The sequence below is a fragment of the Drosophila tropicalis genome, unplaced genomic scaffold (genome assembly GCF_018151085.1).
Source record: "Drosophila tropicalis isolate 14030-0801.00 unplaced genomic scaffold, ASM1815108v1 contig_158, whole genome shotgun sequence".
NCBI classification, from domain to species: Eukaryota; Metazoa; Arthropoda; class Insecta; order Diptera; family Drosophilidae; genus Drosophila; species Drosophila tropicalis.
The window spans coordinates 1,943,012-1,970,347 of record NW_027172602.1 but is presented as its reverse complement, the minus strand read 5'-3'; the positions used below and the strand labels follow the sequence as shown (position 1 = coordinate 1,970,347).

Here is a 27,336-nt window from a genome sequence, read left to right as displayed (position 1 = left end):
CTGTTTTGTTGAATTGTTTATATATTATTTCCGTGAAATATGTCTTTATGTGACACACGACATACAAATTGTGCATTGTTGTAAAAATATCTTTGTATTTGCTTTGATGACAAACGAATTCCCCTTTATACAAATGTGGGAAATTCAAAAAAAATCCATATATACAAAGGATAACTTTGAATTTAAATGAAAAACCAAATAACAGCAGGATTTAGTTGGCTGTGCGCCCTTTGTCTCTCTCTCTTTCTCTCTTTCTCTCTTCATTAGGCATATAATAAAATATATTAAATAATATGGTAAATAAATCATTTAGCATATACATATATATTTACACACACGTACAGTAAAACAGTCATTTATAGCCGAAAATCGCGCAGCAGAGTTATAAACACGTATTATGGATATGCATTTATCCTACACCATTCTCATTTTCCAACTTCCGCTCTGGGAATCCAACAGCAACAATGCGCCACCAGATACATGTGAGTGTGTCTACGTGACAATTAAATTTATGAAATTATATATATAGAGGGCTAAAATGGGATACCAAGTCCGAAGCCAAGTCGAAGCCAAGTCAGAACAAGTTCAAAGGTTGCCTTTTTTGGCCAACGTCTCAAATTATATGACCAAAAGCAATGGGCTGGCGCGTGACTGTGGCCCAAGTTGAACCATTAGCGGGATAACTAAGGTCTAATGCCCCACAAAAAATAAAGAAAAAGGAAAGAAACGAATAGATGGAGGCAAGGGAAAGGCGATAAAAGAAATGTTTAAGCAATGGCACAAGTAAAAGGGAAGGGCAACTGACGACTGTCAAATAAAAATTGAATGATGAGTTAATTTTGTAGCGTATCGGAAACATTTCATTGTACAAACATTCATTGCTGTATAATCAACTTTGAGCCTTAATAATTTTATAAAACTAAATAGTTAATTCACTTTTCTCAATTTTGAGCCTTTTTACATTAGTATATATACAATTTGCGGGTTATCCCCTTGGACACCTAATAGCATTAACATTAAACAAATATTCTTATGACTCCGACGAACTGTCTAAGAAGTTTAAGACCCATCCCATCCCATCAACAAGAAATTCATTGATTGGCTACTATTGACAAACCAGACAATATTCTGGCTTGTTGTATTAGATGTCCAAGGAATTGGGAATGGAATACATTTTAGCTAAAGGACATTTCGATAGTTTACTACATTTTTAACTTTTTGTAGCATACTTCTGTGCTGCAATTAGGGGGAAAATCCAACTTTAAAAGACTCTCTAAATGTGTTAAACATTTTAGAAAATCAATTTCTATTATTATCTCGATATAATATATACGACCTCCTGAAACTACTTTCGTAAAGAATCCTCTTTACCAATTTTCGAACAATTTCAAATTTCATTTAATAATCCAACACATTTTTACACCTGCTTCAACATTTTTTGGGAACAATACAATTTTAATATATGCATTATTAGGTAGATAATTGTTTCGCAAACACATTGGCCAAGAATAGACATCATCGTAACGTTGCCACCACCCACCATAGACCCACCCCACCCCTACCACTCTTACGCCTTGCTGTCATTTTCCTCAATTTTCATAGCTTGTGCTTTTGTGGGCTGTCATTTTCTGCCCTGATAATAAATTCAAAAGTCCACCAAGGAAAGAAAAAAAAAAAAAAAAACAAAAATAATTTTTTTGCCACGAAACTTTTAGCGTTCATTTGTCAATTCTCTCACTCGGCTCCCTCTCTCTCTCTCTCTGACTCTCAATCTCTTGCTCTTTCCCTTTTTTGTGGTCCTTTTTACGCCTGCTGGGCGTTTTCATTGTTGTTGCTGTTGGCATTTTTAATATTTTAATATGTCCTGGCACGCAAATTTGTCTCATTATTTTGGTGTCGTTTGAAAAATGTTTTTTAATTTAGACAGCAAATATTGCGTGGATTTTAATATAATAGATAGACAAATGTTCACCTTGTATGTGTGCACATACAAACATATACATATACATGTATGTACATACATACATGTATAGTAGTTAATTCCATTCAAACATGATTCTAAGAAACTCAATCAATGATTCATCGAATGCACTCGAAAATGCAATTATCTCCAGCTGATTGAAAATTGAAACCTTTTGCAAATCCTCTTACCTAGAACACTCTGACTCTACTATGTTTGTATGTATGTATATGGGTAGGTGATGCTAGATGGACTTTATTTTCAATTTAATTTCTTTTCTATTTTTATTTCACTTTCATCTTTTGTTTTGGGCTTTTGATATACTTTTTTAATTAGTCACAAAAGGAAAAAATTGAGAAGCCACAGCAACATTTCCCTCAGCAATTCTACTTTGGCTAAGTAAAACACACTGAAAGTAAAGAAAAATAAATCCCATAATGAAGTTGACGATGAATATGATGCCAGAGAGGATGAGGGGTGGACAGTGTGGGAGGAAGAGGTGGTTATTGTTGCACTTAACAAAGTTGCTAATGGTGTTGCCATTGCCAGAGCTGCTGCTAAACTAATCTAAATAAAAAGCAAACGACTAGAGTGTATACATACATACACAGACATACACAGACATACATACATAAATGCAAAAGGTGCCAAAGTGAGAAACTTCATTTGGTTTATCTCTCATTTCAAATTGCACTCACCAAGCAGCACCTGTGATGTTGCTTACACATTTGGCCAGCTTAAGTGGGACACAATTTCAGTTTCAGTTAGTAAGTAGCTTAGACTTTGGATAAAACCCAAAAACAGGCAACAATTTCCTGTGAAATTAGTAGTACCTAAAAGAGTTTCAATTAAAGTTTGAATTTTCGATTTTTCATTGCATTTTCCCCAAAGTGTTTTCATGAACTTTCTATGGGCTATCAGCATTCAGCAGACAAGCTAAATTTTTTTTTGTCATGGCCTATTCATTTTCTGATTGTTGTCAATTAACAGAAACCCCATAGAAGCTGGGAATCCTAAAATGTCCTAACTAGGATGGACCCAAGTAATTTAATGCCTAGCTATACATATATTGTTGATGTGGCTAAATCACTCACGTAGCAAGCCTCACCCACTTTCACACACACACACACACACACACACACTCTTTACCTCCGCCTTCAGTTTGGCCCAAAAAGAAAGTGTAATCCTCTTAAATATACAAAAAGCAATTAAAATATAATCAATATCAATAGCCCCATGGCAGCGGCAATTTTGCCTGATTATTACTATGGCCATTGTTTTGTGTATGGTGTTTCCTTTACCTTTACCACAATCCCACCACTTCGCCTCCTCTGCCCATTCGTACGTGGTGTACATTTTAAGGACATCCCAAAAAAAAGATCACTCATGTGAAACTAAGAATAAAATGGTTCACTTACTCGAAACTAATCAATTTTGGAACTTAAGCTGAGGACCGATAAAGAGAGGTTTGTTCAAAAGTCAAGTAGTTTTTAAGAATAATATGCGATCAAGCGATCATTGGCTACAAATTGTTACCAATGGAGTTGCCACTTAACGTATTGAACAGGCTTATTATTATCTATGACAACGTCGAATCCAAAGTTTCTCGTACTTGCCAATGGGCAAAATGACAAAAGCAGCCACTAGTCGTTAGTCAAGCACTCAACCCCAAAAAAAAAGAAGAAAGAAGATGGTTGGAGGACGAAAATAAAAATAGAGAACAAAGCAGAATAGAACCGAAACAAAAAGAGAAACTGGCAACTTATAAAAACGCTGGCGGGCGTATCAACATTATAGAAGGCGATACGATAATAAAGGGGAAGGGGCGATAGAACAACAGAAGGGCAGCAGGCAGAGGAAGGAAGGTAGTTGTTGTATCTGCATTAAATTATTGATTCGATTTCGCGCGCGGTTCGATTTCCATTTCATTTTTATTGTGGCAAACTTTACTCTGAATGATTTGTAGCCACTGCTACTGGTGGTGCTGCTGCGTCTACTAGTCTACTGTCCCAATGCCAATGCCTCAGTCTCTGTCCTTGCCATTGTCAAAGTTGCCTGTCAAACCACGGCAGCCCTTCCACACACACACACAGTCATCACGGTTCGTTCAGGCAGTTCACAGTCTTCTACCTTTCATTTATTCTTCCTTTCTTGAGCGTTGTTCAGGCTCCCAGCTCTATTCAGGCCTTACCTTTCCCTTATCCCTTGGCCACCTTACAGTGTCGTCAGTCTGTCACGTTGCCTTACCAATTTCTCACGTACATACATACATATGTGTGTGTGTATGTGTGTTGTTTCCCTTCCACGCCCACAAATCTAACAGCAACAACATCTAGTAGAAGAACCAGAAATATATACAGATACATATACACACATATGCCCCGCACAGAGCATTTTATGTTATGTGTGTGTGGGAGTGAGTGCGTGTGTGCTTTCGCTTCTTCTCCAGCAAACAAGTCATAATCAATCACTTAACCCAAAAACGCACACCAAAACGTTCGTTTCAATTAAAGTTTCGTTTTCATTCACTTAGCAAAAATGGCAAGGGAGAAGAAAGTGAAAAAACAAAAATAAAAAGCTCTAACAACTTTAAGATACCCTATAAAAACCACTTGACATTTACTAATTAAAAATGTGGAGTAACCACCTTTACCCAATGGAAGATCATTTGTATGCGCCTTAACTAAATCACTTTAGCCCTGATCAGCTGAGAAGTATGCAACGAATATTTGTCTAAAGTCTAAAGATTACTGCACGGCAATCAAAGAAGTAACTTTGAAGGTTAAGTGATAGAGGGTATTATTAATATCGACGCCTTGACACCTTCTTAATGTAGAGATTTTTGTTTTAACGCTTGTCCCGTTACCGTTTTGCGTACTTTTTGGCTGTTCGGCAGGAGCACCCTCCCATTGCCCACACACACACAATTTCTCGCATATCATCAGGCGTTGCTCAACTGCGAACAATGAAAATGGAATGTGGCATGGAATGGAAATGGGAAACGGACCATTTGGGAGGGGAGGCGTTTCGGGTGTGGTTGAATGTCGTTCCTAGAGAAATCATAAATCTGTTGCTCATTGCTGTCATTGTTGTTGTTGTTGTTATTGTTGTTATTGAAGCAATGACGCAAGCAAAATTTGTTCACAGCATTCAATAAGCCCGCAAGTCTATTCGTTTGAAAGTAATTTATTTTCATAGGGACATCTCTCTCTCACTTGCTCTCTCTCTCTCTCTCTCTCGGTCCCTATCCCTCTATCACTCTATCTATTTCTCTCAAGTTCCCCAAAAAAAAAAAACTAACTTGAAAGCGTGCTTAAAAAATGCAATAGAGAATTAACGACGTTAACCCCTTTGACAAGAGGTCGAGGTCGATACCACAAATAAATAAACCAGCATCTAACTGGCTGGTGACCCCGACGTGATCTGCTCTCAAATCACATTTCGTGCGCACATTTAGCATAATTTAGCACTTCATTTACAAGAAGACGGCAACAAGCAGAAAACCGCGACAGCTGCCAGGACAAATACTTGCCCTACCTACCCACCATTTGGTGACATCGTTTTCTAAGGGCCAATGGTATATATATAAAAAAATGCAAAAAAAAAAAAAAAAAAAATGTCTTCTGTCAGCTAGACGAAATTATGGCTTGGAGAACAAAACTCAAGTTGGGAAAAAATATTGCTGGCAAAGCAGGAAGAAAATAAAGAAAACGAAAAAAAAAAAAAATAAGAATCCACTCGGAACACATAAAACCAAAAAATAGAAAGAAAAAAATAACAACACACGCAGGGCATTATGTTGCAAAGTGATTATATGATGCTGCTGTCCCTCGCCGCCCCCCCTTTTCAGAGTCAAGGACTCTGCTCTATCACCATTCGTCGTCCACCATGTTCTCCTGTTGTCTACTCATGTTCAACTTGCCATTGTCAGGGGCAACCAATTTTTTTTTCTCTCGTTTTGCGCTCTCTCTCTCTCTTTCTCTCTCTTTATTCCCCCTACCTGGCTTGTGTGTTCACCTGACATAAATCGCAACTGTGTCGCATAGGAAAAAAAAATCAACCTGCCACAAACACACAAAGCTTTTTTTTTTTCCAAAAAGTCTTTAAAATTGCCCACAAAGAGAAGGAAAGAGTGAGGGTCATACATATGTGTGTATGTGTGTGGATGTCATTCATACATATGTATGTATGTACATATGTAGATTGAGCTTCAGTTACATCATATGTAATGACATCGGAGTAAAAAGAGAGTTGAAATTTCCTCCTTTTTTTTTTTTGGTTTCAAAATACAAAGATTTTTTTTTCATTTCAATGCTAAAATTTTCAAGTTACACATCAAATGAATAATTTATGTGGTGTTTTATTTCCATTGTTCATTTCCAAATGTTTCTAGGCGATCATTAATCTTCCATTATTCCTCATTAGATTGAATTACCGAGTTCCGGTTTTCGTTCCGTTCCATCTGTCCTGCATCACCAGAAATCATCTCTGTTCCAATTTCTCCAATGCTCAATCTGCATCTATGTATGTATGTAGGTATATCGCATTGGTGAAATAAGGACGAGTCAATTCACTATGTATGCCAACTGGGGAAACCAAATAATGGCCAATGCACTTTACTCTGCATTATATGTACCCTTCCTCCATAGGGCTCTTGCTCTGGTTGTCGTCACTCGCTAAATGTATTGACAGTGGCCGAAGTGGATGTGGTGGAGAGTAGTGATAATAGTAGTGGGTTGCAACCCAAGAGCAGCAGCGGTAGCAGTAGCATCATCATCATCATCATCGGTTGCCTATTAGAGGTGAACTATGTATGTATGTGTGTGTGTGTGGGTTGGCTACATCGTTTTGCATTTTGGACCCTGGCCAACCGCAAAATTGCTCGGCAATGGCTTTTGAGTACGTGTCCTGCCGGCTCTTTGCGGTTTATTGGCCAATTTGCAACTTGATTAACAAAAGTGCACGGCTAGCCGAATGACTTTAAAACAAATGATGATACGCAAACCAGCCGTCTTGGCCATAAAAATGCCAACACATTTTAAAGGCCATAAACCTTAATTACTGATTACGCATTCGTTTGTTCCTTTCGGTTTTGGCAAAACCAAGGCCAAAACAATAAAGCAAATATTTCAATAATCTGCTTAATCGAGCGTTTATGTGTAAATGCCATGTCTCTCTGTCTCCCTGTCTCTCTGTCTGTTTGTATATTGGATTTGCTTAATGTGTCATATTTAGCCAAGATTTATATACACAATTCACTCTTTCACATTGCAGCCGACACACATTTTCACATTTTCCTTCAAACTTAAAAAAAAAATATGAAGAAAAACAAGCAACACAACAAAAATATATTCCACAGGAAAAAAAAAAAAAAAAAAGGAGAAAAAATGAATTGAAATTTTCATCACGTATGTACATAATGCCAGCAGCGACAGCAACACCAAACTCCACTTGTCAACATGAATTTCCAATTTTGCTTATTCCTCTTCATCTTTGTGTACTGTGGGCACTGCTATTCCACTTTGGCATCCACTTGCCATTGTCGTGTACGTGTGGATGTTGCCGACCCCAGTTCTCCAATTTTTCTCTCTCTCTCTCTCTCTCTGCATTTTAAGTTAATCGTGAGATTCAAAACAAAGATTGTCTAGTTATGATTGATGGAACAACGTTTAAAGAGCCTTCAATTGTCAATTTGAAATGTTTATTGACAGTTAACTCGTTTTTTCTTTTCAATTTGATTTGCATACATCGAAATCATTTTGTCTCTAACACAAATTTTCCATTACAATTATGACATTTTGTGTAGTTGGGATGAGTAGATTAGATATAGAGAGAGAATCTTTGCATGAAATTGTTATAGATGTGTTTGAGAGACTTACCAGTGTTGGTAATGATCATAACTAACAAAAATTTAGCAAAAATTTAGTTGCTGAAAAGTAAAAGCATTTGCCATCTTTATTTGGACTTTTAATAGTTAACCTTTTTGAAATTTTTTAATACTCCTGTCCTTCATTCAGTTTGCTGACATGTCAAACTTTTTCCCGTAATTTGCAACACCAAACAAATTTGAATCGTTTTGCCCTCACTTTTTGTTTGCCCACTGTTGACTCGGGGTTTTTATTAACTGGTCCAATCTGGTCCTTGGTCAGAAATCTCTTCTCATGCGAATGAAATGCTCTATCTCTCTTGCTCTCTGGTATGCTTCAGTCTCGCCGTAGTCTCATCTTCATCGTCATTTTGATTAAACGCAAACAGCACAACAGCACCGAAAAATTAGCTGACTTTTATGCAAATGCATGTCGGTGGCCGACCGAAGACCGGTGCGGATAACGGACACAAGCCAGCTAGAAAGGGGTGGGGGGGAGAATATGGTTTATGTAAGAGTGTATTTGTTGCCATGCCCTTCTCATTCATTGCTCTGTGTAGTAGTCGCCCCAACCCATGATGGTGACCCCATTTCAGTCACCATGTCCATTTTACTGCCATTATCTCTTTGTGGCTGGTCTGGCTGAAGCTAGGTAAGGTGTAGGGGGAGGGTGAAGTCGCAGTCGTCGTCGTCGTCAGGGGTATACGCCATGGCCTTATCGCCGCTCCCATCTTCAGGTAACCCCTTGTTAGGTCCAGTTGTGCCCGCTGTCGTTGGCACGCGGCAAGAAAGGCAACAAACAAAAAAAAAAAAATGGGGAAAAAACTTGCCTGAAAGTTGTTTTTTTTTTTTTTTTGCCCCTAATTTCTTATCCGTTTTCTGTTATTTGATATTTGCGCTTTAATGAATTTTAATTTCTTGGCTCCTGTCCAAAAACCCACGCGAAACCAGTTCGCCCCCCCGCGACTCTCACCCTTACACTTTGCACTCTCTGTATGTATTTTTAACCGTTTTTAAATTAATAATAAAGAAATTTCGTGCTTACGCGGTCTTTTTTGCTCAACTTCTCGTCGCTCCTTGTGCCTTCTGCACTGATTTTTATCATTAAAAATGTAAAGAAGAAGAAATGGAGAGCACAAAAAAAGGACTCTATAAGTTGGTGGCTTAATGCCTGATCAAACTGGGTATATCCGGAATCAACTATCATCTATGTATAGTTCCCTTGAGTAAAGAAATCTGTGGCCATTCGTTGCATTTAAATTTTTTGGGGGGGGGTGGATTTTTCACTCTTTAATACAGAGCTTTATTACATTTAGACAATGGCTTATATACAAACAAACCACAACAACAACAACAACAACAGCACACAACAAGCAATATACAATACAGACAACAACCACAACCACAACAGCAACAACAGCAACAACAAAAAATGTAAATCAGACAAGTAAAGCAAAATAATTGCGCATACGCCGCGTTATACATTAAACGGCCCGATCCGCTCGCTGTAAATTGTAACAATCAAAGCGTTGCCTTTTGCCTCACAGCTTGGTGTTACTTCTTACAGTGAGTGTGTGCGTGGCATTGAGTTCAGCGAACAAAAAAAACAAGACAAACAAAAACAAACGAAAGTGAATCAAATCTCGAATCGAAAATTGAATTCGGATCCAAGTGCAAGTGAAAAAGTAGTGCAAGTGAAAGTGATGCCAACTGATACACTCGTAATGCCAAAGACATACGAAAAACACACTCACTTACTCTCACGCACACAATCAAAGAAAAAAACAAACCAAAAACAAAATATATATAACACTCACTTCCAACACGTTTTCGCACAGGGCGGGCATTAGCAAAAGCATCTGCCTGTTTTACTTGCCAACACATCAGGTGGGCCATCAGGTGAATGCAATCCTTTGATTGCCCATCAATTTAATTTAGCTCTGTAATTTCTTTACAACTTGAGAACTAAACAACACCAGGAGATCTTTGTTACTGAACTTGTTTTTAAATATCCGAGCCATTTACTTTTAATTTTCTACTTATTGTGAAATTGTTCTTTGAATTGAAAAGACAAGATGAATTGATTTCTTTTTTGCTTTTGGTCAACTTTCATGTAGCTACTACTTTAATTGTTTGTTTGAGTTGTGGAATTTAATTTGTGCTTTTGCCTTTGCATTCACATCAGATGCAGGCTTCTGGAGGCTTCTGTTTTTGTTATCGCTGGCGTTTTTCTTTTGTGCTCTCACCTTTTGGGGGGCAAGCGTAAGCGTTAACACTGATGGCAGCCAAACAAAGCCAGATCTAAAGTCAAAGCCAAGTTTCTGCAAATGGCAGAACGACCCAAGAGACACACCGCGAATGTTTAGAGAATGTTTGAATAGCGGGCGGTCTATGAAAATCTTAGTAATGCTTGACAACAATTAATACGCAATCCAATCCAATTGAATCAAATCGAATCCAATCAATTGCCCATGCCAATTCGAATAACGCTTTAAGCAAACAGAGAAAAATAATAATAATAATAAGGGAGTAGAGAACTCAGTGGCAATTTAAATGGCATCGTTGCCCACTTGGCATATTGTTTGTCTAAAATGTTTACTTGCTGACCTTATTGGTGTCGTCTTGTTGGACGGCAATGGCATTGACATCGTTAATGACACCCCAAAGTGTCCTCCATTTAGGCAACAGGATCCAGCCATTCAGTCATTCAGCCATCCATCCATCCATCCATCCATCCATCGACAAGAAGGTTAATACAAAAGCAAACAGTCAAGAAAATGCCATCAAAATCACAACGTACCAATACCCCAACCTCCCCCCATCCCAAAGAAAACTTCATTTTACCCCCACTCCACCATCGAAAAAAAAAAAAAACAAAGCAGCAACAACAAATTTCTAAAGTGCCACAACAACAAAAAAGAAAGACAAGAAACGAAAGAAAGACAAAAAAAAAAAACAAATTCAAATGGAAAGATAAAAAAGAACAACAAAAGCAAATGTCTCTAATGTGTTGTGAAGGATGAAAAAGCAAGCTAAGAAAAATCTAAGGAAATTTGATGCCTGGGCAATTGGGAAAATTCCCATTCCTTTGGTTTTTCTTGGCTTTTTTGGAATAAGTGGAAATGGATTTTCATGACATTGTCAATTAAACAGCATGTATTCGGTTACGTTTTGAGGATTGCAATGTAATTCACTCAAGTGGCATCACGTCAAATCTAAATTGAATTAAATCAGGAAACGCACACACACACAAAGAGTGTTCTTAAGTTAGCTAGAGATGCTAATCAGTGTTGGAAAGGTGTTTTCAAAGGTCAGCAAGAAAAAGTCAGAAACGAATGGAAATGAAATAAATGACCTAGATTTATTTTAAAACAAAGTCTCTTTGGTATCTAATGGACCAATCGACCGTTAATCAGAGCCGAAGACAGAGAGTTGACAGTGTTGTTAAACGAAGTATACCTTTACTTTACAACTCTAAACAACTATTGCTAAGAGCTTCAGTTGCTATTTGGACTCTCAAAAATTCAGTTAAAAATCTCACTTTAAACTTTTGATCGCACTTTATCATCAAAGTTATTAATTTTTATATGAGTCATTGAGAAATGGCAAATTGTCGATTTTCGACATTGAGTTGGTATCATAATTCAGTTAGCACTTAATATTTATGATGTTGCTGCAACATTCATCCCAATGGTCCATTGTGATACATTGGAATGTTTCATATCATTTTGACATGTCAGAAGGTTCGTGCTGTTGTGTGCTGTCACTTTATGCTAATGCAATGTTGCGTGATCCTTGAAGGATTCGCCATTAGGGCCAACTCACTTGGCATAACACGCTAATGGATTTCATGGCGCGTCGAAACATAAAACATAAAAAAAACATAGAAAGGGGGGAAAAAGCAAAGCGCAAACAGATGAGTTGGGTAAGGCAAGAAAAAAAAAGTCTTTCTCACGTTTTCTTTTTTTTCGCTGTGCGTTTCTTTCTTCTTTTTTTTTTTTTTTTTTGCACAGTCATGCGACTAAGCAAAAGTGCATTGTCTCTATTGTTAGTTGCTGTGCTGCTGATAAATTGTCAAACCGCCAACGTCACCAACAGCAGCAGCAGAAGAAGAAGAAACGGCAATAGCAGCCTGTTTGAGCGAATGCCATGGCCATGGTCAAAATCGAGAAAAAGGACTGGGATTTATTTTGTAAGCGGAAATCCCTTTTGGCTGACGCACAAACTGAAAGGACACAACAAATGAATTGCGGTTGAAGTGACCAACTGACTGACTGGCTGACTGACTGACTGACCGAATGACTGTGCAGAAATGCAATAAGTCACGAACCAACACGGATTACCTCTTCAGCAATTTCTCATCCGCCATCATTCTTGATTTCGTTTCGCTTTTGTGTATGCATTGTTTAATTGAAAGCCGCCTAATTAAGATTAAAAATAAAAACAAGTGCAAGTACTTATGTGGAAATTATATAATTGATTGATTAATGGACCACAATTAATCCGAACATTGATCTTGTCCAGTCAATTTCACATTGATGTAAAGGTTAGCCGGACCTTAGAATGAAATGAAATGCTTTGATTGAATTGGTTTAATCTATTATATTGCTACCTTATTGTGATGGATAATGAATGTGGTTAACTAAACGGAGTCCAGACTTGTTGCAGACTTAAGGCTCTTATAAACTGAAATTGTGGTGTTCGATTTGCTTGGCTGTGGTTCAGCATCGCTATCGCTTTCCCGCAACGAATAGAGGCACTCAGATTTGTTTTCGTTTTCATTTTCCTTGTCGTCTTCGCCCATCGATTGGTGTTGACTTGGATTTGGGATTGGATTTGATATTCGTGAGCCATGGACAACCGGATCGACGAGATCTCTACGCAATTGCATTACAATGTTTTTGGCCTCGGGTATTGAATGGCTTAAAGAGGGCATACCCAAGCAACAGACAAGTGTTTTTGGTTGCAGACACGTGATCGACATACGTTTGCTTGTCGAATTCTGCAGATTAATAACCAAATCGTTGCGTGTCAGTTTGGCCAATAGCACATACCGCTGATTGGCGTCATCCATGTAATGCAGGGCATATTTCTGGGCATCTTGATTCCAATTCTCTGGCAATAATTTACTCCGGTTGTCGTTAGCCAATTCTCCTAGAGCTGCCGGATCCTCCTGTCCCTCGATTGTCTCGGTGTCCGCATTCACAATACGAAAATTGTATTGCTTGGTGATCACAAAATGGGCCAGAACAATTAACAAATCGGATTTCTTGCATAGGCTATGGCGTACAGAGTCGTAAAGCAAATACCAGCCAAAGAAATTGCACGGATGATGGACAAATCTTCTAGGCAACTTTACTTTGCTTGGACTACTCATAATTTTTTAGTATGTTTGAAAGTGTGTGTATCCTGTGTATTTATTTGTGTGTGTTTGTGTATGTGTGGGTGTATGTGTGTAGCAGAGAGAGAGAGAGAGAGTTTGTTTATGTTCGTGCTCAAAATTCCAGTGAATGTGTTGAATATCGTTACATATCACGGACTACTTTGTTTAGTTTTAGGCAACCTGACATTTTCATTTCCGAATCGATTCGATCGGATTCTTAATTTCGATTAAAATTTAAATCGTTTAACTTTGAAACCTTTTAGTTTCGCCTACTATAACAGCTTACAGGTTTGCCGAGCTTCATAATTAGGTGTACATATAATTTCTATTTCAATTCAAATTTTGACAAAAATGACTCAGGTTTGATTTGTGAATGGTTTTAAAGTGGCAAAACCATTCCAATTGGAAACATTCAACTCCATTTCGACTGCCTGCTAAGAATAATTCTTGGTAATGAATGGTTAAAACGCAATTATTCAATAATACTTGGAATTGTTCTTAATATATTACAGATTAATATAAGAAAAACATTTAAAAACTGTAATTTTGATAAAATTTTGCCATTGCTTTTCATCGGAAGCAAGAGCAGGTCCTAAATTTGAATCCAAATAATCGACTCGACCTGGTTATGGCTAAGCATTTTTCTCTCTTTGTTTTTCTGCCCTGGGGTGTAAAGTAACCTATTTGCCATTAATTTGCCACTACATAGACAAGATATGTTTTCTGGCAAAACTGAATTTCAACATTGAAATGTGTGGATGCGAGTGCGTTGTCTAAATCCAATTTGCTCTGAAAATGGCTAAATGCGGCTCAACTGGTCTTAAAACTGAAATATATTGCAATATCCGCAGGCCTTACATACGCAATGCAAAACAAAAACCAGAAACAGAAACAGAAACAAAGAAAAGCACAAACAACAAACAGAAATCTGACCAAAGTTAGACAAAAAAGACATAAAACGCACACATACATTTACATACTTATGAGTATATATATATTGTACACCAAACAGCTAAAATAGAACCGCATGATGGTTATAATGCAGAGGTAAAATGAAGCTGCCAAATTGTAGAATCAACGTACGTAAAGTACTAAACCGAAGTCTGCATACACTAATTAATTTCAGAAACCAACCACACAATTTGAACATTTGGCCAACTCTAAGAGCGGATGGGGGAGGGGAGGAAAGTTTTCAATTTCAAATGGAAAATCTCTAAACTTAATGTTAGTCAGTTAGTTATGCCAAAAAGAGCATCTGGCCAACACAATGCATGGATACACAAACACATACATACATACATATACACAACAACATGACCGCAAGATACAAAACAATTTCATAGCCTACTTAGCGGCGCGCACGCTGCGAGTTATTCAAATTTGAATATTTTTCGGTGGGCCAATAGAAGTAGAAGTAGAAAACATTGGTATGGGTGTTGATGTTCAGCAACATTTTATGACCTGTGTCTGCCCCTCATGCAGCAGCAGCTGGTCTCAGTTGTTGTAGTTATTGTTGTTGGTGGTGGTGGTGGTGTTGCTGCTGCTGCCGTTAGTTGTTTTGCAGCATAACCCACATAAAAACAACACACACACACACACGTGTGTACACAAACTCACACAAATACACAATTCAATGAAAAACGGTGAGCTGCTGCTTAATTAGATCATATGTAGCTGAAGCATAGTTTCCAAGGGACCAGAATACACAGACACGACTAGAGAATTTTATGAGCAAGAAGCGAAAAGTTTTTGCTCACATGTCAACCCCAACCCCGAAATGGCAAAATGAAAGCCAATCATCATCTTCATCATCGTCATCATCATCAGCCCCAATCGGGGAGAATCTTTTGGTAGTCCTTTCTTCCTTCCAATATTACTTCCTTCATATTTAGTTTATGACTCGCAGCTGGTAGATAGACCGAGCATTGCGTTGCTTTCGTTCACGGTATTTGCATTTTAATTGAATTGCACTAAATTATTTTGTTTATACTTTTTGTGTGCTTTTTGTCGCTGGTGGATGGAAGAAAATGGCGCGCGGCCTCAGTTTCTTTACCCCTCACCGCCCAACCCAACCCAACCCGACCCCATTCACTCCCGCCATTCTCTAAAGGACAAAACTTTGGAATGGAAAATGGTGAAATGGGAAAACCACAAGCTGCTAAAAAGTTGAAACGGAAAACTTTTGCAAAAGATAAAGTAGTAGAGCCAGTTTATGACAGTTTAACTGTTTCAGTTGATCAAAAAGAGGCAAACGAATGGAACGAAAGATGCCATAAGATGAAGATTCGATGCGCAGCGATACGTCGCTGAAATAAGGATGAAAAAGTTCTGATGAATTTCGCACTTTTGACTTTTGTGACGCGACCCCAACTAAACCCGAACCCAGGTCGACCCCTGACTAAGACATGGCAATGGGGGTCACACATATACATACATACAGACATATATATTGGGGGTAATAGTGAGTTATGAGTTAATCTCTTAATTCCCACTGTTCACAAAATCTATTTCATTTAGAAGCAGCATCTGCGTATTCCATTTGGCGGTTTGTATTGCCATTTAATGGCGTAATTGGACGTCACAATTGCCAACAACAAATCACTACTTGACCTTGTTAATAATTCTACAACTTGCTTAGCACTCTCTCTTGCTCCTACATTAATTGCTGTCTCAATGAAAAAGATTTAATTATTAATTGTTGGCTTAAATCCTCTTGGCATTAGAAGGGACAAAGCCAAACTTTAACTAGGAAATTATAAACTCTTGAATACAAAGGATATATCCTTAAAACTAAGTAAAAGCGAACAATTTTCCAAAGCTTTTGAACAAAAAATTAAAAAAAAAGAAGGTGCTTAATTAAGATACATACATTAAAATATATACATATATTTAAATACCTTCCTAATGAACGAATAAAAGAAAGGCAAAGAGAAACAGAGTAAAAGGAGCAAACAAAAATCTTTAATTTATTCGCTCCCATTCGAATTTGAATGCAATCAGTTTGCAATTGCAATTCGCTTATTTCTTCTTTGTTAACTTGAATAGCATTGAATGACTTTTGTATTCATTGAATTTCCAGATGAATTCTGCGAGGAATATCCACACAATTTAATGCCCACACCGGGCTATTGGATTGAATGTTCACGACAGAAAATAACAATGCCAACACCGCACACAATTTGGGATGAAAGCGATTCCGAGCACGAGGATATACGGGCGGGCAGTGCCAGTGATGCCTATTTGGAGCGTGAGTGTAGTGATCTGTATGAAGATGATGAGGATTCGGAAGCCACACCAAGGTAATTCCAAAACGAATATACCCCAAAATATTGCTAACATTACATCGGCCTTACAACCTTCAATTGAACAGTCCGCGTAAAAAGACAACCATTGAGGAGCAATGGGATCAACAAGGCGCCTTCGAACTCATCTCTGTGGAGCAGGAGACATATGAGAAATATTTCTATGGCACCGAGCATTGGAATTATTTCACGAGTGATGAGGATCTGGGTCCAGTTATATTATCCATTAAACAGGAGACGCTCAATGGGCGCGATCAGTTTCGTATACTAGTACGAGCTGGTTCATATACAGTTCATGGACTGATACCGGCGTCCTGTGTTTTTGCCGATAGGTAATAAATAACCCAATCAATCATCCGTCATTCAATCATTCAATAATGCTAAATGGACGTGACATCTATTTTATCTAGATACAATCGCGAGGAGGTAGTTAGATCTTTAGGTAAAGAAGTTAATTTAAATCCACCATTAACATTAGGACAATTACCCGATACGCCGGAGGAGTTATTAAAATTAGATCAGGTTAGCTAAAACATCTAACTAAGGATTCAACTTTCTAAAGAGAGAATTTCATTCTGTAGGTTTTTATAAAATCAGAATTAAAAGTTGGCGTCATATTTGTCAAAGAGGATCAATACACTGAAGAGCAAATTTTGGACAATAATGAAAATTCACCACTCTTCGATGAGTTCCTCACCCTACTGGGCGATCGTGTCCGCCTGCGGGGCTTTGATAAATACAAAGGTGGCCTTGATACGGTACATGACCTTACAGGTAAGTTGTTTCTTGACCATTCCTCCTCGCATTAGGTACTCATTATCACTCTCCAAAAAAGGTCTCTTCTCCGTTTATACAAATTGGCGCAATATTGAGATAATGTTCCATGTATCCACATTGCTGCCATACGAGAAGCACGATCCACAGAAATTGCAAAGAAAACGTCATATTGGCAATGATATTGTCTGTGTTGTCTTTCTTGAAGCCGACAATACACGTTTTAGTCCCGCCTGCATTAAAAGCCATTTTCTGCACACTTTCATATTGGTAAGTAAACAATGCAAATCAAGCTTAAGTCCAAAAACCATCAACAATTATTATTCATAGATTGACCTTTATTCTTACTTTCAATACAACGAAAACTTTATTTCTATTGAGTTAAATTAAAGCTTTAACGAAGACATTTTTGTTTTTAGTATAAATAACTAGCAGAATTTTATGATTTTGCCACAAAAAAAAAAATAAAGTGACATGCGCACCTTTTAGCCAATAAAAGAGGCCATAAAACTGTTGTTCGTGTTGGCCAAAATTCTATCGTCTTGCCATCATAAATGTCGTGTATTTCTAAAATTTATTTTACTCACCTTTAACTACTTAAACGCAATGCGAATCTTATATAAAACTAAACAAAAACAAAAAGAAAACCATGAGTTAATACATTAATATTAACTATTGAAAAATAAATGATCTAAAATTGAATTCACCTTTGATAGTCATCCCAATATGATCAAGTTTGGCAAATATTTTAGTAACTCAAACTAACAAATAATACAGTTCTGGATAGTTGTTTGTATAATATGGAAGTTATTGCTGAGAGTCCTTGTTTTCATGCGATTTTTCCTACGAAAAACTATATGATATAGTAGTTTGAGATAAGACAAGACTCTATAAAGATGTCTCAACTTGTGTGGTCTTGCTATATATATACACTATATATACACGCCCGGACAGCCAGATAAAGTTCTACTATAACAAAATATATAATCAAGTTTAATTCCAAAAAGGAACAATGATGTTTCTTTGCCAAACTTTAAAGTTCTATATACAGTGGTGGTCACAACTTTATAGCGACAATTTAAACAATTTATTCAGTAACTTGTTTGTAATTGCATTCAGGTGCAGATAAATCATAAATAGCTTTCAACGTTCCTTTTACAGATGGAAAAATCTGATACGCCAAAAATCTGTTTTTTGTATGGAATTTTTAGTAAATCATTTGAAAAAGGTTACCATGGCCTATTCTTTGCCTATATTTGAGATTAACCTGAACCGATTTGAAAGCTCTTTCTTTGGACTTTTTTCGGTTAGAGAATGACTCTCTCTCTCTCTCTCTTTAGGCCTATCAAAGTCAGATAAATTCTAGAAATAACTTTGGCGTATCCAAAGTGAGTGTTTAATGTCTAAGCATGGTTGGATTTTGATTGAATTTGTTATTGAAATCTTCTTTGAAGTTAGTGTTTTAAATTTGCCATTGAGGATTCATAAGAGTGGCCAAATTGAATACATCCTTTTTCCTTTTTTGCAATGGTGAACAACTACAACAAAATTTGACCAAAAATTCTCTTGCATTGACAAGGGTCTTCGCGTTGCCATTCTGATATTTATTTTTTTTTGTATTTGCTTATTGTTTATGCTTACCTATTCATCTTATCGAATTGTAAAACTGTCAAATTTAATCGATTGCGACATTTTAATTTCGAGCAGCAACACAAAAAAGAGAAAGAGAAACAAATATTGTTCGTTTTATATTGAAATTTCGCTTGACCATTCATTCATTCCATTCCATTCCACTCTATTCATCACACACACACATAACAAAAGGTACGCGTCTCTGCACGCATTAAGCACAAGCCTACGCGCTATGAAGTCTCTGTGGTGACACGCGACGAAGTTGGCGCCTATAAACCATATCTGTGGGAGCAATCCGTCTTTGAGAAGGGTCCCATGTTTCGGTGAGTATTGGCCAAGACGAATAAACCTAAAAAAAAAAAAACTGAGCTCATTGAATATGGGGATATTTGTTTCTGATTTACATTGCAGCGAATGGTTATTGACAAAAATCGTGAATGGTGAACGGGCCTCGTATTCGGCACCAAAATTTGCACGCATGCAGGAACGTACACGATCACAAATGCTGGAGGATTTGGTGATGAATCTATCGAATCATGCGGAGACTGGTCAAATACCGAAACCATATAGACGTGGCTCCTGGCGACCGATTGGTGAGGATGAATATATCAAAATGTTGCATGCCAGAGTCTATGATAACAACACACAACTACAACAATACCAAGAACCGTCATACAGCAACTGTTGTTATTGCACATGCAATTGTAATAATGCCAATGCCAATGCCAACGCCCAAGAGCCGCAAGCCATATTGGCTCTAGGTCTGGGTCTGGGTCTGGGTCTGGGCCTAGGACAGCAAAATGCATATACAACAGGCATACACAACAGACATACACAACAATACACCAATAACTACAATAACAACAACAACAACAACAGTAATAATAATAACAACAATCACACCAACAACTACGCTCATCAGGCAGCAGAGAGACAACAACAACAACTACGACTACAATCGACGTCGTCACTCACACAAACAACTTGTTGTGCCATGATGCACCTCTGTGCAAGGCATTGTATGTGTATCGCACACACAGTCCTTCCTTCCCTCACGCACACACACACACACACACACTCTCGAAGCACAACTTACCAACAGCCAATTGATTGTGAAACAATTTAATGTCACCTGCCCAAAGCAGCTGCTACCCTTTTTGATATGTGCCCTCCCATTCTATCTCTCTCTCTCTCTCTCCCACCCCGTTCCATTTCAAAAGCCATGCCCCAATTTCTCATTGAAATATTTTCAAGTTCTAAGCCAAATTGAAAACACACTTACACTTACAAACAAAGAGGCGCCATTCGATTAAAAAGTTTATACCAAGAGATACATAAATAGAAAGACTTTCCAGTAAAATAATGGAAAAATTGCCCCCAAAAAATATGCAAAAGGTAGTCAAAGAAGTCACTTTTGTAAAAACAACAAAATTTTTAAATGTCCAGTCGGTAAAAATAACCTACAGGTTAAGCAGGTGCTCTACCTGCTAAGTAGAGCAAGAGTAATTAATGGTTTCCAAATAATTAATTTTTTTATTGCCTACTTTTTGGAGACCAATTTCCAACGTCAGTAGATTTGACATTATTCTGGAGTTCTTAGCAGAAGTTTTTCTGAAAAAGTTTATCATGGTTAACCTATGAAGTATGAAAATATAAAGCCATCATTTAGTATGGCATTAAAATTAAAATTAATGACTAATTTTTCAATTGCCACTCAAACGTTTTTAAATGGCGAGACATTATCTGGAAGTTAGTACTTTTTAGCACTTAAGTCTTGAGGACTTGGGAACTTTTATATATTTATTCTTCTTTTCTGTTCTTCTTTTTTTTCTCTGCTTGTATTAACATATGATTAATCGTTTGTCACTGCTCTGCAGGTTATGGTTACTGTATCAGCCCGCCCAAATGAATCACACACACACTCACACAGGGATAGAAAAGGGAGAGAGAGAGAGACACACACACACACATATATATATAGCGACACTTCCGTTTCCGCCATTAACACATCCGGCAGTGTTTGTAGTTGCCGGAAGTGTGCAGTCTGTGCTTTAAGCATTTCGTATGTACATACATATACACTGTCCCACCTTGCCATCTTGCCACCAGATTGTTCCCCCCGTCCCCAACATTTTGGCATAGACAATCTGTTTTGGTGTCTCCTCCATTCAACATCTCTTGTCTCTCGTTCTTATGTTGTCCAGCTAAAAAAAAAAAAAAAAAAAGTACAAATAAAAAAAACCAAAATACCAGGAGAAATATTGTACATGCTTCTATTATTTTATCTGTCATGGCGAAATCTTTTATGTGTGTGTGTGGGTCTCCTGTCCCACACCATGTCCGATGGTTTTGTTGTTGTTATTCTTGTTGTTGTTGTTGTTGTGATTTGTTTAGATTTCTTGTTATTTATTTGTTGCTATTTGTTGCATTAGACAACGTAAATCTAATTTGATTTATTCATGCTCTTACCCTGAGCACACGGTACACCCACATGCCCGCACACACCTACACACACACACGCAGAGACACTCATGCACACCTAGATAGATGAAAACTATTGGCAATCGAAGTAGTCGTCCCCCCTGTGGACTTAATATTGCCAACCCAATTCAAAGAAAACTAAGTACGCATATTAAAATCATGCAAATTATTGCTAGGCAAGGCAAACAGATGATGAGGGACCTTTGGGGCCTTTGGGGTCTTTCTGATCCAGAGTTAATTTCATTTCATGTAGTTTATAATATTTGCACTCAATATCGATTTGAATAAATCCAAGTGCACATAGAGAAGAACTATAACATTTTCTTAAGCAATTTGAAGTTTGAAGCAGCGGCCCCTTTAAAATGGCAAAAGACATTTTTCGAAATGCTAAGAAAATTTCATGTTGCCTACTTTTTTGGGCTACGTTTTTTCCTCAAGTGTATGCCGCAATAAGTTTTTCATCAGCCCCGCTACCCCTCTCTCTCTCTCTCTCTTTATTACATTCTATTTCCATGCTCCTGTTAGCTAGATAAATTTTAATCAAAATGCATAAGAAGAGCAATGCAGTTAAGAAGCAGAAAAAGAGGTAAAAGAGGAGTGGACGGCGACAAGAAGAAAACAAAACAAAAAAAGGCTATTCTTAAATACATATGTGTGTGTGTGTGTGTAAACGATGTTTTCCATATGTTAGGAACAAAATGTTTCGTTCATGCGAAACCAGAGAAAAGCATCAATAAACTTAAAACTATAAATTTGTTTTGCGAATGATGATTGGCATGATTGATTTTCTTCATATTCAACATTTTAGTGCATGTACTTAAGTTAATATATGTAGGTATTTAATTAAACTCAATTCGTTAACGTTGTCAACGTTCTTTTGCCAATTGTATAGGCCATATGCGACCCTCATCACCGCTGTTGGACTCAGTGCGAGATCAGTTCGAGGACTATGATCAGTTGGCGAAAGACTTCACCCGTGTGTTTCTAAACGACGAACCATCGTGCCTGACAAATGCCCATCTCTTTGATGTTGTTTTCCTGGTGGGTCAGTCCAAGCAGAAGGCACGTTTTATCGGTGTACGCGCCATCCTGGGAGTACGAAGTCGTGTCTTTCAGGTAAGCATCTCTCCAATCTAAACAGATGAAGGAAACCCAAAATGAAACGTTTCCATTTTCTGTTTTCCAGGAAATGTTGTATGGCATTCAAACTGGTTTCGGTTCACCGCAAATACCAGTTGCCGAGATTTTCGCTCGACCTGCACCATCACTTGTCTCGCCACAGAATCAGAAACCGAAAAGTAACAATTATTTAACCGTACCCGATTCGGATTCCATACGGCCAAAGAGTGTGCCATCATCGCCGATGGTTAAGCGTGCCTTCTCCCGTTTGGGTACCATCACAGCTGGCTGGGGACGATCCATACGCAACAAGAATACGAATCAATTGAATCCAGATGATAAAAAGAAATGGATATCGTCCACAGATTGTTCGAGTAAGAGTTTTCACTTATGGCAATGCAACAATATCGATGCGTGTTCTTTCTTTTTCTTCCTTCTTTTTTTTTTTTTTGTCTTTCCATCTCAACCAAAAAAAAAATATATATATATATAAAAATTCTCACTTGCGTTTTTGAATTATATATATAAATACGTATTGTGTACCTACTGCAAAAACGTAATCTTCGCTCCTTCTGCGATACTCCTACTACTACCATTCACCACCACCACAACCACTAAAACTACTAATACTCGAATCGAATGTATTGCAACTGTTAATCGATCACTGCGTCACTTCTACTACTACTACTACTACTACTACTACCACTAACTACTACTTAATATCAATAACTTGCCGCACGCTTCACCTTCTCGTAAATCTATATATTGAAAAAACATATCTAAATACTATACATACAATCCGATTGAAACTGAATCAAATGGCCTCTCCATCTGTGTGTGTGTGTGTGTGTGTGTGTGCGTGTGCGTGTGTGCCTTGTGGTATGATTGTGTTTTGTTGCTGTTCGTTCATTTTGTCTTCTCATTTCGTGTTCGAATTCAAAATTCCGTTTTCTGTTCGAAATGTTTGGCAAATGCATTTCGTCTTCTTCTTCTTCTTCTTCCTCATAATATCTTTTTCTTATACTTCTCCTACTTCTTCTTCTTCTTCTTATGTATCTAATTGATTCATTGCCTTAAATACCTCTGGACGTTTTCTATTAATTTTTCTCTCATTATCGTTTTTCAATGTCAATAAATGGTTTTTGCATTTTAAATTCTTAATCAATTGGCCTAAATATATTTGTACCTTGCAAATTCTGGTTTTAATGCACCAAAAATTATTCACCTCATTTCACCACACTGTATCGAAATCTGTCCATCTATTTATCTATCTGTCTATCGAATTATTTTTATCCTCTATTAAATATAACTCGTTCTTTCTAATGATAAAACATATGAAACTAAAAAAAAAAACATATTTTTTTTTCACCATCTCTCTCATCCCTCATTTCTGGTCCATATAAATATATATATATTTTTCTTTCAAATGATATTTTTGGTTTGGTTTTTGGTATTCACCATGTTTATGATTTTTTTCTCAATTGTTTTGTTTTTGTTTTTTTTTTTTTGTATAATTTTTTGGTTTGCTTTTTTGGAATACCACAAAAACCGCATACCAAATTACCAAAAAAAAAAAAAAAAAAAAAATAAAACCAACAACAACATACAAACAAAAAACGCAAACAAAACCCTTTTACCTGTCCCTGAAATAAACACACCAAAACCGAATCCAAAAACCTAAAACCTCTAGACCGAGATAGCAAGGACAAGGACAAGGATAAACCAGGCAATAACCAATTGGCCGTACCCCGCCTCTCAGTGTGTGCCGATGCCCAAAAGGTGGATCGTGCCAAGCTGGCTCAAACGGAATTCAATATCATTGAATTCGATCCGGATACATTTCGTGTGCTGCTCGATTATCTGCACACGGGCACTTGTCCACTCACCTGTGTCTCCATACCCGGTAAATTGATAGCTCAACATTTGTGATACATGTGTGAAATAATCCTTTTTCCGATTCCGATTGCAGGACTACTTTGTGCCGCCGAACATTACGATCTGCCGGAGCTGCTGCAGGCATGTTTTCATCATTGCAAGCAATTTTTACGCATCGAGGTCGTTTGCCCGATGCTTATCTCGCTGGAGAACTACTACTGGCGTTACACATCCGCATCCGAGCTGGTCAACATGATACTCTCGTTCGTGGAAAGCAAGGCTCATGCTCTATTCAAGTGCCCCGAATTTCTAAATCTGTCCGAGTCCATGGTCCAGATGATCATGTGTCGTGAGCTGCAGACGCCCGAAATACGAAAATTTGAGGCAATGCTCGCCTGGGCACAGCACAAGGTGGCCAAATTGAAGAACCATCCGAATAAGGATACACAATTCGAATTTGAATGCATTATGGAGCGTTTAACGCGTGATCTAAATTTGTGCCGCATCTCACCCAGTGAGCTGCTAACTGTGGTTCTGCCATCCAAATCCATGAAAAACGAACGCATCATGGAGACGCTCATGGTGCAGGTGAATTTGGGTACATATCGTATGCCCGAGCTGGATGCGTATCGTCAGCAGTTGCGACAGCAAGAGTCCGCCGAGGCTACTGTGCAGGTCCATCGGGGTGGATGAGACAGTAAGAATGTGAGTTTCGATTTGGATCAGCTGCAGGCCGCCACTGACATTGCCCATCAATTGGATACAAGCGATATGCTAACACCCACTGCCAGTACAACGGGCATTGTGGATGCTCGAGCATATGCAATGGCCTCATTAGCTGCTGCACTTGAGCAGCAGCAACAACAACAACAGCAACAACAACAGCAGCAGCAACAGCAACAACATCAACAGCAACAACAACTGCAGCGTGATGCCACCGATGAAGAAGTTGAACTTTATGCCAGCTTTGATACTGCACCAAGCACTAGTCGAGTGGCGGCCCAAATGCAGGCAGCCAAAGAGGCACGTCGGAAACGTTGGGCAGCCGATGGGGCAAGCGGAAGTAGCGGGGATGGCGGCTGTGCCAGCGGAAGTAGCGGTAATGCTCGTCGCTACTAATCAACTAAACCATGAATTAGGAACGGACCACGGGCATAAAAAAGAGTACTACGTACATACGTGAGTGTGTGTGTGTGTGTGTGTGTGTGTGTGTGTGTGAGGACATTAGATATATATATACTTCTTCATGTTTATATCTATTACTTCCTTCAATGAAATGTCCACCGAATCACAAGAAAAACAAACCCGCAATTTGTTCAACCATTATTTAGTTTAAATTAATTCACCAACTGATTGAGAAATATTAGGTATATCCGATCGTCTTTCCTTTGACCTCCATGTGTGTGTGTGTGTATGTGTGTGAATCTTGACTCTAACCCACCGCTCGAAAATATATTATGATGGATGGATGACATAAGCCCATGAGCCCCTCCCCCGAAATTCCAAAAAGGCACCAACCTCCAACTATATCCAAATCGAAACTGACATTGTTAACTCTTACATTCACCCCGCAAGACATAAGCAGAAGAAACCAACAAAAACAAAAACAAGAAGAAACCCAAAATATGACAAAACACAAAAACAAAAAGCAAAGATTTTCTACCAAGTATTACCTATGTATGTAACTAGTTTATAGGAGAATCTAAGGAATCTGTGTGGCATTCGATTTTTGATATCCACAACATTCAGTATGAAAATAAAAAAAAAAAAAAAATAAGGCATATAAAAAACTGAAAAAGAAAAAAAAATACAAAAAAAAGAAACGCTTACTGATGTAAAACAAAGACTTAACAAAAAAAAAATATATAAATAATAATAAAACAAAAATAATTTTTTTTTGTATTTAATGAAAAGGAAAATCTGTTATGGGCAAAAATCTGCTCCACAACAAATGAAACAGCAAAGAGAAGGAAAAATGTTAAATAAAACAACTAAAAAAACTAATATGACAAAAAAATAAAACCAAAATGTATTTAAATGTTTATAAACAATTGCAACCAAAAATCAACTGTTTGTATTGGCTGCAAAGTTAGTTAGTTTTATTTTGTGTTATTTATATATACATATTTATAATTTTTTGTTAATTTTTTTTAAATTTCTTTTCTTTTTGTTTAATGTTCAATTAATACCAACAATTTGAAATTACATAATGGAAAGCAAAACCATTGGCTTGCCTAGTGGGTGAAACGACGCCTGAAGATAGGCTATACAAAAGAAAACAAAATACATACATACATATATGCAGATATATACCTATACATATATACCATACATACAAACATACATAATACCTACCATTAACTGTGTAATTATACAAAAAGATATTCAAAAACAACAAAAAAAAAAACCCCGAGTAATAAAGTAAAAGTAAAAACAGAAAAAAAAATGTAAAAATAAATGTTACAAAATGCAAAAACCCCCAAAAAAAAAAAAAAAAAATGTTAAACAATAACTAAATGTGTACAAAAAGTAACAGAGAAAAGCAGAAAAAGAAAAAACATCGTCATAAACAACCTTCACATTTACTGACTGAGTTGCAGTTCTATTTTCATAAAGCTTCACCAGGAAAAATGCAACAAGTTTTCCATAGACAATTTTCTTTAAATTAGCATGGCAGTGGTGAAAAACTTGTAGCATCTCGAGAAAGAGAAAACTCAAAATTCAAACAATAATCAAAAACCAACAAATATATCCTTGAAGTTAAGCAGGAATACCTAAGGAAGTTGCTCTGTCTCTCTCTCTCTCGCTCTTTCCTCACACACAAGCTTTCAGATTGATAACAGCAATATAGTCATCTCTCTCGCACAGCATTTTACACCTGCGAATCGCAAGGCAGAGAGAGAGCGAGAGGAAGAGAGAGAGAAGGAGGGAGGAGAGTCACATG

At 37.5% G+C, this 27,336-nt stretch overlaps 1 protein-coding gene and 1 long non-coding RNA gene across 5 annotated transcripts in view; one reads left to right on the top strand and one right to left on the bottom strand.

The window, feature by feature from the left end:
• Positions 1-25,204, top strand: part of rsh (radish) — a 96,072-nt gene extending 70,868 nt beyond the window's left edge. For 3 of the 4 annotated variants that reach the window (XM_068302674.1, XM_068302672.1, XM_068302675.1), the window contains 11 exons: positions 16,289-16,508; positions 16,580-16,843; positions 16,922-17,033; positions 17,093-17,285; positions 17,347-17,555; positions 19,110-19,240; positions 19,329-19,510; positions 22,291-22,514; positions 22,585-22,891; positions 24,208-24,420; positions 24,487-25,204. In XM_068302674.1, coding sequence (XP_068158775.1) covers positions 16,289-16,508; positions 16,580-16,843; positions 16,922-17,033; positions 17,093-17,285; positions 17,347-17,555; positions 19,110-19,240; positions 19,329-19,510; positions 22,291-22,514; positions 22,585-22,891; positions 24,208-24,420; positions 24,487-25,085 — 2,654 coding nt within the window. In that variant the 3' untranslated portion in view covers positions 25,086-25,204. The remainder of the gene's footprint in view (positions 1-16,288; positions 16,509-16,579; positions 16,844-16,921; positions 17,034-17,092; positions 17,286-17,346; positions 17,556-19,109; positions 19,241-19,328; positions 19,511-22,290; positions 22,515-22,584; positions 22,892-24,207; positions 24,421-24,486) is intronic. The other variant, XM_068302673.1, reaches the window with a different exon arrangement.
• LOC137587041 (uncharacterized) lies at positions 12,281-12,478 on the bottom strand. Its single transcript, XR_011033850.1, has 2 exons — positions 12,439-12,478; positions 12,281-12,383 (listed from the first exon to the last, which is right to left on the bottom strand). It is a non-coding gene; the product is annotated as an uncharacterized lncRNA (long non-coding RNA).
• Positions 25,205-27,336: the final 2,132 nt, after the last annotated feature.